General features: G+C 43.6%; 2 protein-coding genes across 2 annotated transcripts in view; one reads left to right on the forward strand and one right to left on the reverse strand.

Annotated features, from left to right (window-relative positions):
- The window catches only part of LOC130167817 (olfactory receptor 11A1-like), a 55,382-nt gene extending 47,307 nt beyond the window's left edge, over positions 1 to 8,075 (reverse strand). Inside the window, exon 1 of the mRNA XM_056374316.1 lies at positions 7,567 to 8,075. The gene's annotated coding sequence lies outside the window, so the exon portion shown is untranslated. The remainder of the gene's footprint in view (positions 1 to 7,566) is intronic.
- Positions 8,076 to 8,250: 175 nt separating this feature from the next.
- LOC130167445 (olfactory receptor 15-like) lies at positions 8,251 to 12,236 on the forward strand. Its single transcript, XM_056373656.1, has one exon. It carries the CDS (start codon positions 10,878 to 10,880, stop codon positions 11,814 to 11,816), a length of 939 nt encoding a protein of 312 aa, XP_056229631.1. The 5' UTR covers positions 8,251 to 10,877; the 3' UTR covers positions 11,817 to 12,236.
- Positions 12,237 to 12,685: the final 449 nt, after the last annotated feature.

Genomic DNA, 12,685 nt, shown 5'->3' on the forward strand with positions numbered 1-12,685 from the left:
AACTCAATTTCCAAAAATACCTTTAAAATAAAAAGCAATGTTTATCCTCCAAAATTTAGAAATCATTCAGTAGAGACATGTTTCATAGAACTGGAATTTGAAAAGCAATTCAAAAAAGAAATGTTTCACTCCACACAATTTGAGAAACTATCAACAGAAAGCATTGTCTGAACCTGAGAATAATTGTTATTAGAGCTGCTGACAAAGGGGGCGAAGTGTAATTATGACAATGAAATTATCAGACAACAACAAAGCTGAGAAATTACCCAACCAAGGAATACCTTAAGGAACTGTAAATATTACTTGGAGAGCGTATTCTTGATGGTGATTTCCCCAAAAGAGTCAACATTTTTTACTGACTGAGTTTCATTTAAAAGCCAAAATTCATTAAAAGCCATAAAAACCACCTGGTAGACCCATGGTGTCTGGAATTGGAAGACTTACAGAGAGAATATCAAGCTTTACAGACAACCACATACACCAACAAGGCCTAGACACATTGGAACATTTCCTTAACACCAGACCAGTGAGAACACCCTCTGAAACTTTCCTAGTTCATCTGGCCTCCTTTGTTCTTAAGGGAAATGACTTTTGTGTAATGACAGGCCATACCTCCAGATCTCTGGCACTGCAATGGGCACTAAAATGGAACCTGTATTTTTGTTGGTCACATGGAAGAACAAATATTATATGAACCAAGAAAAAAACCCTTCCTCCCTTTTATAATTAAAAGTGTAATATTGATGATGGGCTTTTACTTTGGAAAGCATCAGTCCCTGCTCTATTGCAGTTTTTACAGTTTTTAAATGGTAAATTTGCAGGCCTGAGATTCACACGTAACTATAGCCATAAAGAAATGAATTTTCTTGATATAAATGTAACAAAAGAAATGATGTCCTTCCTTCATGCCAAAAGATTTCACCCTATTCCCCTCAAAAAAAGTCTACTTGTAAGTCACCTCACTAGACTGAAAAGAATCTGCGATATCCCAGAACAATATGACGAAAGTAAAGGGGAGTTGTTATTTAAGTTTAGAGAAAGGAATTACCAAGAAGATTGGCTGGTATCTGCTGAAAACAAAGTCGGTCAAAAAACGTTCAACGTTCATCATCTTCCAAATCCAAGTCAAATCTCATTCACTGCACGACATTCACCCTTAAGACTAAGAACATCAAGGACATCATTTTAAAAGACTGACTTCAAAAAAACACATCCCTGTGAGATCCCATACAAGATCCACCTGTGGTAACTTTTAAAGGACACTCCTTATGCTGCACTTCTGCAGGCTATGAACTAAATATGGTGGCACCCAAGTCCTCTATTGGACGTTCCCCACCAGCCTGAGACAACAATTGGCCTGAAGCCAAAATGTTATAAATAAATAAATAAATGATACTTGTGAGAGAGAAGTAACTTGTGTTACTTATGTTCTGTGATGATCCTGATGAAGACCACAAGCCAAAACACATCAGTCAGGACGTTCCTCTGTTTACTACAAGTGTTGCTGGAGTTTTGACCTCTTTGGACGGTATGGTCAACCCCCCTCATTTGGCTCTGATTGTTTTCGTGAGCTGTAAAAGTGTTTGGCAACTCCGTACTCTGTCTCAATTCTAGGTGATCGTGACATATCCATAATACACTTCAAAGCCTTCACATCAAGAAATGTATCTCTTTCTGGAATCAGTGCAAGAAGTGCACTGGCTTGCTGAATCTGTGATCCATCTCGCCTAGCACCGCACCAATAGTGCTGTAGTACAGTCTCTGATGTTTTGTTTTTTAGTCATCATCCCTGTGTCCTGTAGTTCCCACAGCGACATGCTCACCCATATTCACGTTTTGCTTCTCAGTTTTGTGGTGGCGGGCATTAGTGATGCAGAGGCAGCCATGGCTGTGCCCCACACCTTATTAAACTCCTTGTCACAACGGAGTTTCATACACAAGCTGTTGCACTAGCCACAATACTTGTTATCAAGTCAGTGTCCTCTCTGTGCAGAGGCTTGTTCGGTGGGTCCAGCAGGGCCAGAACTGTGTGCACTTACTTGGCAGTGAATGAGAACCTGGACTAAGTCATCTCTTGCAGCAGGCCCACAGCCTCCATTCAGAACTCTGCACAATAGGCCAGTACAGAGTCAATCTCAATTAAAACAGATGTTATGTCATTGAATGACTGACACAATGGCAAGATGTCCCGTCCATCCACATATTCCATATGTACAGGGGCTCTGTAAACCAAGCAGACTCCACTGCTCCTGCGGAAGACTGAGATGACAGTTGAGTTTGAATGAGATGTCACTGCCACCAGAGTGCTCACCAACATGTTCTGATAAAAGAACTATTTATAAATATAGAATATTTGACCATGACCTAGGTGCAAGACGCCACCAAGGCTTAGCTGGCCGTGCTGGACGCAAAGGCCAGCTGTAAATGGGTGGAAGGCCACCCAGCCTGCCAGGTTGCAAACCAGCTTTGAAAGAAAGATGATATCATCCCGAGGGTCCCAGGGGCATGGATTGTCAGGCATTGTCCTGCCGCATTCTCCCAGCACACGCTCAGCGAATGGGGTGCTGGCTGCCACATTCATGCAGTGGAACCTGATAAAGGTGAATGGGGTCGACCAAGAGGCCTCCGCACAAATCTCAGATGGAGAAGCACCTGGCCATAATGCCCATGAAGAAGCAAGGCCCCGTATAGAATGGGCACACACCCCTACTGGGGCTGGCCTTCCCGCTGCCTTGCATGCCTCCTGGATTGATCTACAACCCAATGAGAGAGTCTTGTCTTGGAGACTGGTCGTCCAAGGCAATTAGGTTTGTAGCATTAAACAACCTTATGAACTCATCCATATCTATGGCTTTGGCTCTTTTGGACTCCACACTTAGCACCCCAAGGTCACTCAGTCTTTCATTGGTCATGGTGGTGCACAAGTGATTTTTTTAAATCAATTTCAAGGTAGAGAAGCTGCATTTACAAGCAGCTGTGCTTACAGGTAGGGCAATGGCAATTTTGCACAATGGGAACAGTTCATAGAAGACTTCGCTGATGGCTCCAGGAACACTGTGAACTCAAGCAAACTGGTTAGATTCTTCATTCCATCTGCCTTGTTCCTCTACAAGATCCACTTGGCTCGATGGAGCTCATGCTTAAGAACCTCTACGTTTGTGTTGTAAATACTTCCCAACAAAAATAGAGCAGTCTCCTCCAGAAAGCTGTTGTTTGTGGTATTGAGAGCTTGCATCTGTTTCATGACATCACATTTGGTTTTTTGAAAAACGCCTCTCTAGCTCAGCATTCACAGTGTCTAAGATGGGATAGAAAACATTCTTACAAAATGGTCCTTGTCATGATCACTGTTTCGCTGACCAATTGTGATCTTTGTCTTTGGCTGACTTTTGGAAACTCTTTCAATGTTGCACTGCTAGGTGATGTCCAGCAATTCTGTCCACAGCTCCACAAAAGATGCTTCATCTCTGTAGTGCTCAAATCTTTCCTGTAGTGCCTCAATGAGGTCAACTGCTTTAGCTAAGTCCAACGATGAGGATTGCAGCATATCACCCAAAAACTTGGTGTCTCCCAGTGTCCTCCAAAAAGTTGGCCAATGAACTTTAGGTCTATCTGCCCAAGCAGTCCACGTGCTTCTACAGATCTGTCTCCATTGTTCTCCTCATCAATGTCATGGAGGACACGGATAACAGCAGGAAGCCAGTCCATAAAACCAACAAGCCCACCTAGCATTGCTGAGTTTGGGCAACTCTCAAGGTTGATCCTCCTGATACATTATGTATGTATGTATGTCCTGCCACTTCTGACGCACCTACTATCCAGATAGAAATATAAATAGGCGCTGCAACAAGGAAAAAAAGCATGAAGCCTCTGGCACTGCTTTCACTGTGTCCACAATTACCAAATTGAGGCCAAATGCTTTGCAGTGCACATAAAAGGCATGCTTAGCTAGTGACTGTATCCTTGCAGACACACCACTGTGTCTGCTGCTCATCACTGAAGCCCCATCACAACCCTGCCCAACCAGCTTCTCTCTGTATTTCAATCCATATTTTTGGAGGCTAGTCACAATTTTTTCTGTTTGCCCAGCAGCATCAAGCTTATCAGTATGTTCAAAATGTAGTAGTACTTGAGCACTAATGAAATATGTTCTTGTTTTTTTAAGTCTTTGGTCTCATCAGCCAGAATGCTTTGTTTTACCTTTTCCGCCATGTCCTTCCTAACCATCTCAGCCACCACCTCCAAGATGGCATTGCTATGCTCCATTTTTCTTTTTACTAAAGTCTCATGCTTTGCAATCAGTTCCATAACCGCCAGAAAGTTTCCTTTGTTCCCTGAGTCCTCTGACTCTCTGTGACCATGCTGCGCTTTGTTTTGGGTGGCTGTGCACATTAGACATCAGCAACTGTTTTGATATACTGTCTGTTCTCTTCAACCCTTTGTTGTGTTCTGTTTTGGCATGCATCTGGAATCCTCCATCTTTATACATGGCCTTTTTTGATAAACCAGTAACTGAGGAGAACGTCGTCTCAGGAGCAGAGGGGAGTGAAAAATCCCGGCATACAAAACAATATGCATTATCCTGGCTTTGAGAATACTCAAGCCAAGTGTAGATTTTGTACTAGGAGGCGTTAAATGTTCTCATAGTACTCTGTCCATGCTGAGTGCGAGGGAAGGTCTTCAGGATCGGTTGTGCAGGGCCAGCAGCTCTTGATTGTTTCAAAATGAATATTTGGAAACTTATCCTCAATAAGGATCAATAGTGACATTTAAATATGCAAAATGTGTTTTTCTGCTTGTTCCCACAGTTGCATGTTGCAACTTCACTGTGCAGAATGATGTATGTGCAGATTTTGACACTTGAAGGCTGTTTTTACATTAATCTGCAGAAAGTAGAAAGTTTCTCTGTGCTCACTGAAAATCTGATTGTTAAGGTAGGGCCTACAAGCTTGATTTGTGACATCACAAATAGGTTGGAGGCAATATTCAACTTACACATGTGTGATGTGGAAACTTGAAGCCTCAAGAGCATGTGCACTAAGAGTGGACTTTACAGTGAAGGAGACATCTTGTGTTCAGCAGGAAAACCTTTGAAATTACAGAATATTTGCATATTTATAGATTCTGGAATTTTTTAATGATGGAGGAGTAGATTTTTGTCAAGTTAATTTAACTTTTCAAAGTAGGGTATTTTATATAATTTTAAAACATGTCTAGAGGGGATATTTAAGCAAGGACAACTTTGAAATAACATACTGAGCTGGTCAAGCTTTACTTGTTTTTACTCAAAATGTACTAATAGACAACTGCATTCCAGCAGGCAAGCAAGACAAAAGGGCACTTCACATATTGCTATACGGTGAGTTAATAACATTTTTGGTTAATTAATATTCTACGTTGGAGACTTTTAGGTGCAGCAAAAGTACATTGAACTGGGAGGTTCCTGCTGCTGCTGTTGAGAAAGAGATTGGCTATGGCAGTACCAAAGCGGTCGCAGATCTGGTGTACAGCCTCTGGATTCAGCCCCATTCTCAGGGGAGGGGCCCACCCCTGGAGAGCTGATCGGCTGCAAGGTTTGTCTGACCCGGCACGTATCACTTTCAGGGACTCAAAGTGTGGGTTTGCCTACTCCCATATCATCCGAGCGAATCTGCAAAAGCAAGGGGAGCCCAGACCCCTTTTTCCCCTACATAGGCTGCTGAGACTGTACTGTCAGTCCTCACCAGCATGTGGCGATCCCCCAGCTCTGGCTGGAAGTGCAGAAGAGCTAGGTAGGTAGCCTGAAGCTCCAGAAGATTGATGTACTGTGCCAACCAGTGGCACGGGTCCCACTGGCCACTGATGCCTCTGCTCCTATTGACGGCTCCTCAGCCTACTAGGGGGGGGCGTCGGATGACACCACCTGGCGACGCAACACTGACCCCTGTGCATTGCCTCGTGCCAAGTTGGCTGGGTGCTCCTACCACCGGAGAGCTACACGGAGTCTGCGTGTCACCAACACTGTGGCTTGCAGACCCCTGTGTGGGCAACGTCCAAGGCACAGGAGCAGCGCTGCACTGGGATGCATATTCAGGGAGCTAGCAGCTTACCCTGGACCCCAAATGGAAATAGGACAAGCAAGCCCTGAGGGCGGCCTGTCTTCCAGATGTAAGAGAAAGAGCTCCTGCCTTGGCATCCAAACACATGCCTAGGAACCCTGTGGTCTTTGAGGGCTGAAGCCTGCTCTTCCTCCTGTGGAGGCATAGGCCTCAGCTCAGTCAACATCTTGCATCGTACGGGTCTCAAAAACTTGTTGAGCTCTCTCAAAAATCCAAAATTGGTCTCAGCCTCCCATCTTTTTTGGAAATGAGAAAAAAATGGGAATAGAACCCAACCTGCTGATTGTCCTGTGTTACCTCACTGATGGCCTTCTTCGCCAAGAGAGTATCAAAGAAATAGCCCCTGTATTAACCAGCTGTCCCTGGATTGCCATAGATCCATGCACTCTGGCAAGCATGGCATCCATCATTTTAGTGTTCCTGCTTGGGCATCTCAACTTCCCCAAGACAGACTTGGTGGGGGACACCAAGGCCCCTAAGGCCTGATCCATGAGAGGTGGTGGTCCTAAGCCAATCCTCTCCTGACCTTGCACACATGCTAGTTGTCTACATAGACCTGAGCAGCGATGGGCCTCAGACAGTTTATCAAACTGCTTCAGTACCAGTTCCTCTAAATCGGGTAGCAGTGGTACAGAGAAAGACTGTGACTGACTCACCTCATCATCAAAACGGGAGGCTGCCTGGCCTATCTAAGATGGCATTTCACAGTAATGAGTTGGCAATAGAGGGGAGGTGGTTGCTCCTGCTCCTCCTCTACCTGCTTTGCCTCCACACACACCCAACCAGGGTGAGGTCCTCGACCTCTGACTCAAACTCCATGATGTCAATCTCCCTTACATCTGATGCATCAGATATGGAATGCACTAGATCAAGTTCCTCCTGCCTCACCTGGGCAGAGGAAGGCTGCTGTGCAGTAAATGGGGCTGATACAGGGGAGGGCATTGCAAACCCTTTCTCAATGGCTGCACCCTCGCTGATGTCAAACACAAACACTACATTCACTTTCTTCTACTCAAATGTCAAGATACACACGACTGCTCGACTCCATGGAAATCAAGGAATCAAAGAGGCCATGCATGCGTGGTGCTTATATAACCACGTGTTGCTAATCAGTGCGTGCCCACCACAGGTGATGCGTCTTAAAGAGTATCCATGTCAGCTGCCCTTGTGGGGGTCAGTCCCCATACACATGGGATATGTAGGGTGGAGAGATAGTCTTGACACGATAGAGAACTTGTTTTAAGGACAAATCAGTTCTATCAGAACAATACATTGAAATGCAATGACAATGGATTAGTTCACATATAAAATGTTGAATTTGTTAAAAGATGTAAACTAATTGTCAGTTTTTTTAAAAATAAAAATTGGTCATTAAATCTAAATGATTTTGTCTCATAAAGGTACAAAATGACACGTCACTCCAACTACACCTCATGTACCAATTCTGTGGGCACTAGTTACCACATACAGCACGTTCCACATGGGTTTAGTCCTAATGCAGCAGCCGTTCGTTTGAGTCCGACCCACGGCCCTTTGCTGGATGACATCCCATCTCTCTCTTCCTGACTTTCCTGTCCCTCTCTCACTGCACCTATCAAAATAAAGGAAAAAAAGAAAAAAAAATGACTTAAAAATAATAACAATAGGGGTGCTCCATTTCTTTTGAGTGTTGCATGATGGAACAAGAGAAGATATACAGTCTGTTAAAGGACCACACTCTTCATAGATCAGATCCTTTAATAGTGCAAATAGAAAATCAATACTACGGTCAAAATATTAACACTGAGAAAAGCCTGGTTCAGCTTCATGTCCTCATATTTCTCCACACACTCAGTGAACATTGGACTCTCACCAAGCACAACTAGAACATCTAGGGAACAACCCCTAGAACCAATGAAACTTTCTCATGGCCTCCTAGAACCTCCTATAGGACTCCTGGAGCATTGTCAAGGATCCTTGAAATCCAGGATACAGCCCTTCTCCACTGCACAGTAGCAGCTCTACTCAACTCTACTCGCCTCCACTTTCTAGGTCTTCCATCAGGCAGAAGTTATGGACAGAACCTTTTGGTATCACTTCAGCTAACTTGGCTCCTTGACAGAGGCGATACCAAAAAAAAGTGACATGGAAACATTGCAGTCTGCTGATTGGTCAAAGAGAATCATCATCATTGCATCATCATTGTGTGAGACAGGGCATTCTGAACATGCCTGCCATTTTTAAACAGCCGAGCAACTGTTCATCGCTCACTGAAGCTGTTACATTTCTCTTACTGTTCTATACTTATAGGAGAACCACCCACAACCCACGGGTTACATTTATTCAAATATTGTATCAAAACACTCAAACTGATCTCCAAATCAGATCAGAACAATAAGATCATTTAACAAGTCATCAAATATCAGCATACAAAACATGAAACTCACATCAGACAAACATCTGAGTCATGATTCAGTCAGACCTGAACACACAGACATGAGAACACCACTGAATATAAACCTCCACAAATCTGAGTCATGATCAGAGAAGAAGAAGCTCCTCAGTCAGTGATCAGTGATAGGTGTCATCAATGGTTCATAACAGGAAGTTAAAATAGTTCATTCACTACACTTCCTTTTACAAAATGCAAACAAACGTGCTAAAAAAAAGAACGGGGCTCAAGCTGAAGCCACAGTTTAACTCACTGTATCCATGGCAACATATTTCCTATGTTGAAGAGGGGGGTATCTGTGTATTTGATTGAGTTCATTTGGAGCAGATTAATTGAGGGAGGTTGTGTTAAAGTTTGAACGACATATCCATGGTTTGTACAGACTGTGTTCTCAGATCTTTGGGTGAGCCACTCTAAAACAAAGGGGAGCTACATGCTGTAGAGTCTAGTAGAGGTGAGTTGGTACCATGTGGTGGAAAATTGTTAATAGTTGATAGATTATTTGGTTTGATAAGCAACAGTACAGTCAGTGATTTACCAAAAGTAATAATAAATGATAATTAAAACAACAAAGTTCCCATGATGCCATCAGTAGCACAGACCAGTAACCCTCTGTCTTATATTCAGGAATAATAAATGTGTTAATGGATCAGAGCTGAAGTCCTCTGAGAAGCTCCACAGAGATCTCTAGAACCATTTCAGGGACTCCTGGAACTGGAACCTCTTCACAGATGGGCCATGACCCAGAGCCGGACCAGAACCTCTGCATGCAAACCTGTTTCTGTGAGTGAAACATCCAGATCCTTTGTTCAGTGAAGATACTTGCTCTCAGCTTCTCTAATATCAGTGTAACTATAAACAGAGAAACTAACAATGATCAACAGCTTTAATGAAAACAAGACAAAATCTAAACAGAAAGAAATCTCTGGAAAAAAAGAAATGTGTTTGAATTTCTGTCAAAGAATGAAAATTGAGTGATAAAGACAGCTCAATGGACAAATGAACTGACATACATCCATCTGTACTACAGGGTCAGACTGAAACTAATACTGAACATACTTCAGATTATGCATCAGTGAAGCACAGTGTATGTTGTCACTGAACTCTTTATCATCATTACTATTACTGCCTTATAGATCAGATGTGAGTTTTTGAGGAGAAAACATTGAGATGATTTTGTGATGATGATGATGATGATGATGATGATGATGATGATGGTGACAGAAATCCCTGATGAGGGTCTCTGCAGTCAAACGCAGCTCCTGAGTCTTTTGATATTAACGTCTGACATGTTCGTCAAGTGGTTTGGGGGGTGTGGCCTCAGCCTGCTCTGTGATGTCATCAGACCTGGCTCTCTACCTGTCTGTCTACAGTGGAGGTGTATAAGAGCTGCTGCCCGTCCAGTCTGTTTCCCAGCAGCTCCGGAGGATTTTCAGCTGCTGCAGCAGAGACTGAGTACAGGTAGATCTGTTCAGGCCTCCAGCTGCTGACAGTGAAGCGCTCTCTCTCATGTGTTGTGGTGTGGTTACATCTACAGCCTCCTCCACTCTACTGTCCTCATGTGTGTCTCCATGCTGTCGCACTGACTGTCCAAAGTGATGATGATGAGGTTGAAGCAACTCAGCTGTTTATGAACATGATAAAACTTCTCTGTCTTTCATCATCATCATCATCATCATGTCCATCTGTTTCTTCACACAGAGAAGATGAAGCTCAGCTGATGTTTTTCATGTGACTTGTTTTACAGGAAACGTTCACTCAGCTGTGATGACTGTGGTTTACTGTGAGTGAATCAGAGGTTTCAGTGTGAAGCTCGAATCACTCGTGTTTCCTTTTCAGTGATCAATTCACAGCAAAGATCACAGGTGTTTGTTGAGCAGCTCCTGTCTGTTCCTGCTCGTGTTGTTAGTTTGACTGTGCAGCATTCAGATGATAAAAACCTCCCTGTGTTCAGCTGATGTGTGTGAAGGAGGGAACAGGAGGAGATCCTGCTGTTGTTCTACAGCTGTTTACAGAGGGAACCTGTAAAACCAGCTGAAGACACTGATGTTAGAAGAGTCCAAGTGCTTTTTGTCACTGATCTGATCTGAAACAGAAAACACTGTTAACAGATGTTGTTCCACATGTGAGGACTGTCTGAGGTGTCAGTTCAGACAGATTCCTGTTCAGCCTGAGCTTCTCTTCCTCTCTGTATAACCTGAGTCAGTCTGTAAGTCTGTTGAAGAAGCAGTCTCTGTCAAACCCTCTGATTCTGGACACTAGACTCTGGACACTGACTCTGGACTTTAGACTCTGGATTCTGATTCTGGACTTGAAATTCTAGACTTGAGACTTTGGACTCAGACCTGATGGAGAATAACTCTGAGATCGTGTTTGTGCTTCAGGGCCTGAACGACTCTGACACTAACCGTCAGATCTACTTTGCCCTCGCACTCGTGTCCTACCTGTTCACCATCTTCGTGAACGTGACGCTCATCGTCACCGTGTGTCTGGAGAAGACGCTGCACGAGCCCATCTACCTGTTCCTGTGTAACCTGTGTGTGAACGGGATCTGCGGCGCGTCCAGCTTCTACCCGAAGCTGCTCCATGACCTCTTGGCCGACTCCCACGTCATCACGTACTCCGGCTGCTTAACGCAGATATTTGTAGTCTACAGTTATGTGTTCTGTGAGTTCACCAGTCTGACCGTCATGGCCTACGACCGCTACATGGCCATCTGTAGGCCGCTGCAGTACCGCGCTGTGATGACGGCGCAGAGGGTGGCGCAGCTGCTGCTGCTCACCTGGGGCTTCTCGCTGCTGGAGACTGTGGTGGGCGTCAGCTTCACCGCCACGCTGCCGCTCTGCGGCCACCACATCCGCAAGCTCTTCTGCACCAACTGGGAGGTGGTGAAGCTGTCCTGCTCCGACACCACCGTCAACAACATCTACGGCTTCGTGCTCATGTTCTCGCAACTGTCGCAGACCGGACTCATCCTGGTCTCCTACGCCCACCTGGTCCGCGCCTCGCTCCGGTCGCGCTCTGACCGCAGAAAGTTCGTTCAGACGTGTTTGCCGCACCTCGTCACGCTCCTCGTCTTCACCATCTCTCTGGTGTTTGACTCCATGTACTCCCGCTACGGCAGCAGCAGCGCGCTGCAGGCGCTGCAGAACATGCTGGCGGCAGAGTTCCTGGTGGTCCCGCCGCTCATAAACCCCATCATCTATGGCATCAACCTGCAGCAGATCCGGTCCAGGATCCTCCAGAACTTCAGCCACAAATCAGAGACCCTAAAACCACATTCATGACAAACTAAATCCCATTCAGACCCACAACAGAGCCAGAGTACAGCATCAGGCCTGTCCTGGTTTTACTGTGACACTGACTCAGGTTATTCTCACATCAACAGCACAGTGTTCATTCAGGCTTTGAAAATCATGTCTTAACATTTAACCAACATTAACCTGAGTGAACGAAGTCAAATCTATTTTTTTCACAATAAAAGAATTGTAGATCTGTTTATGTTCAGGAAGTTAAATAAATGAAATTATCAAGATCTATGAAACTGTTTTAATAACTTGGTGAGAATATTTGGTTTGAACTCTTTCTATTATTTGATTGTACACATATTAATCAGTTTCTCAGTACCTTTGTATCATCTTGGACCAACAGTTATTAAAGATATTAAAGATATTCAGTGTATTGTAAATTGTTCAGAATGAAAACATGACCACCTGTGACTTATTACAGGAAACTGAAAACCAGCAGTAGTAAACAAATAGTAAATACATAATGAATTAGTAAAATGTGATTAATAATGAATAAATTCTGTTCATCCACCCACTGAAATACAAACAGTATTATTTTTAATCTCACTTTAAATGTAACTTCTAGTATAAACTTGTTGTCTCCACCTCATGGTGACATAATGACATAATGTAAACCTGCAGCCTATTTTCAATGTGTTTTTACTTGTTTTCAGTTGAAGATTTTTCAATCACAAATATCCCTTTATTATTAAACCAATTTCCATCTACTTTTAAAACTACTTACTTACTAAACTAGTAATTCTTTAACAGTGTTGTTGCCATTTATAAATATTTTTTGAATATATTTCTTACTTTTTGGGAAGTTCTTGTAATTTCTCAAATAAAAATATAAGAAGAATAGTGTCACA

This window comes from Seriola aureovittata, chromosome 4 (genome assembly GCF_021018895.1).
Source record: "Seriola aureovittata isolate HTS-2021-v1 ecotype China chromosome 4, ASM2101889v1, whole genome shotgun sequence".
NCBI lineage: Eukaryota > Metazoa > Chordata > Actinopteri > Carangiformes > Carangidae > Seriola > Seriola aureovittata.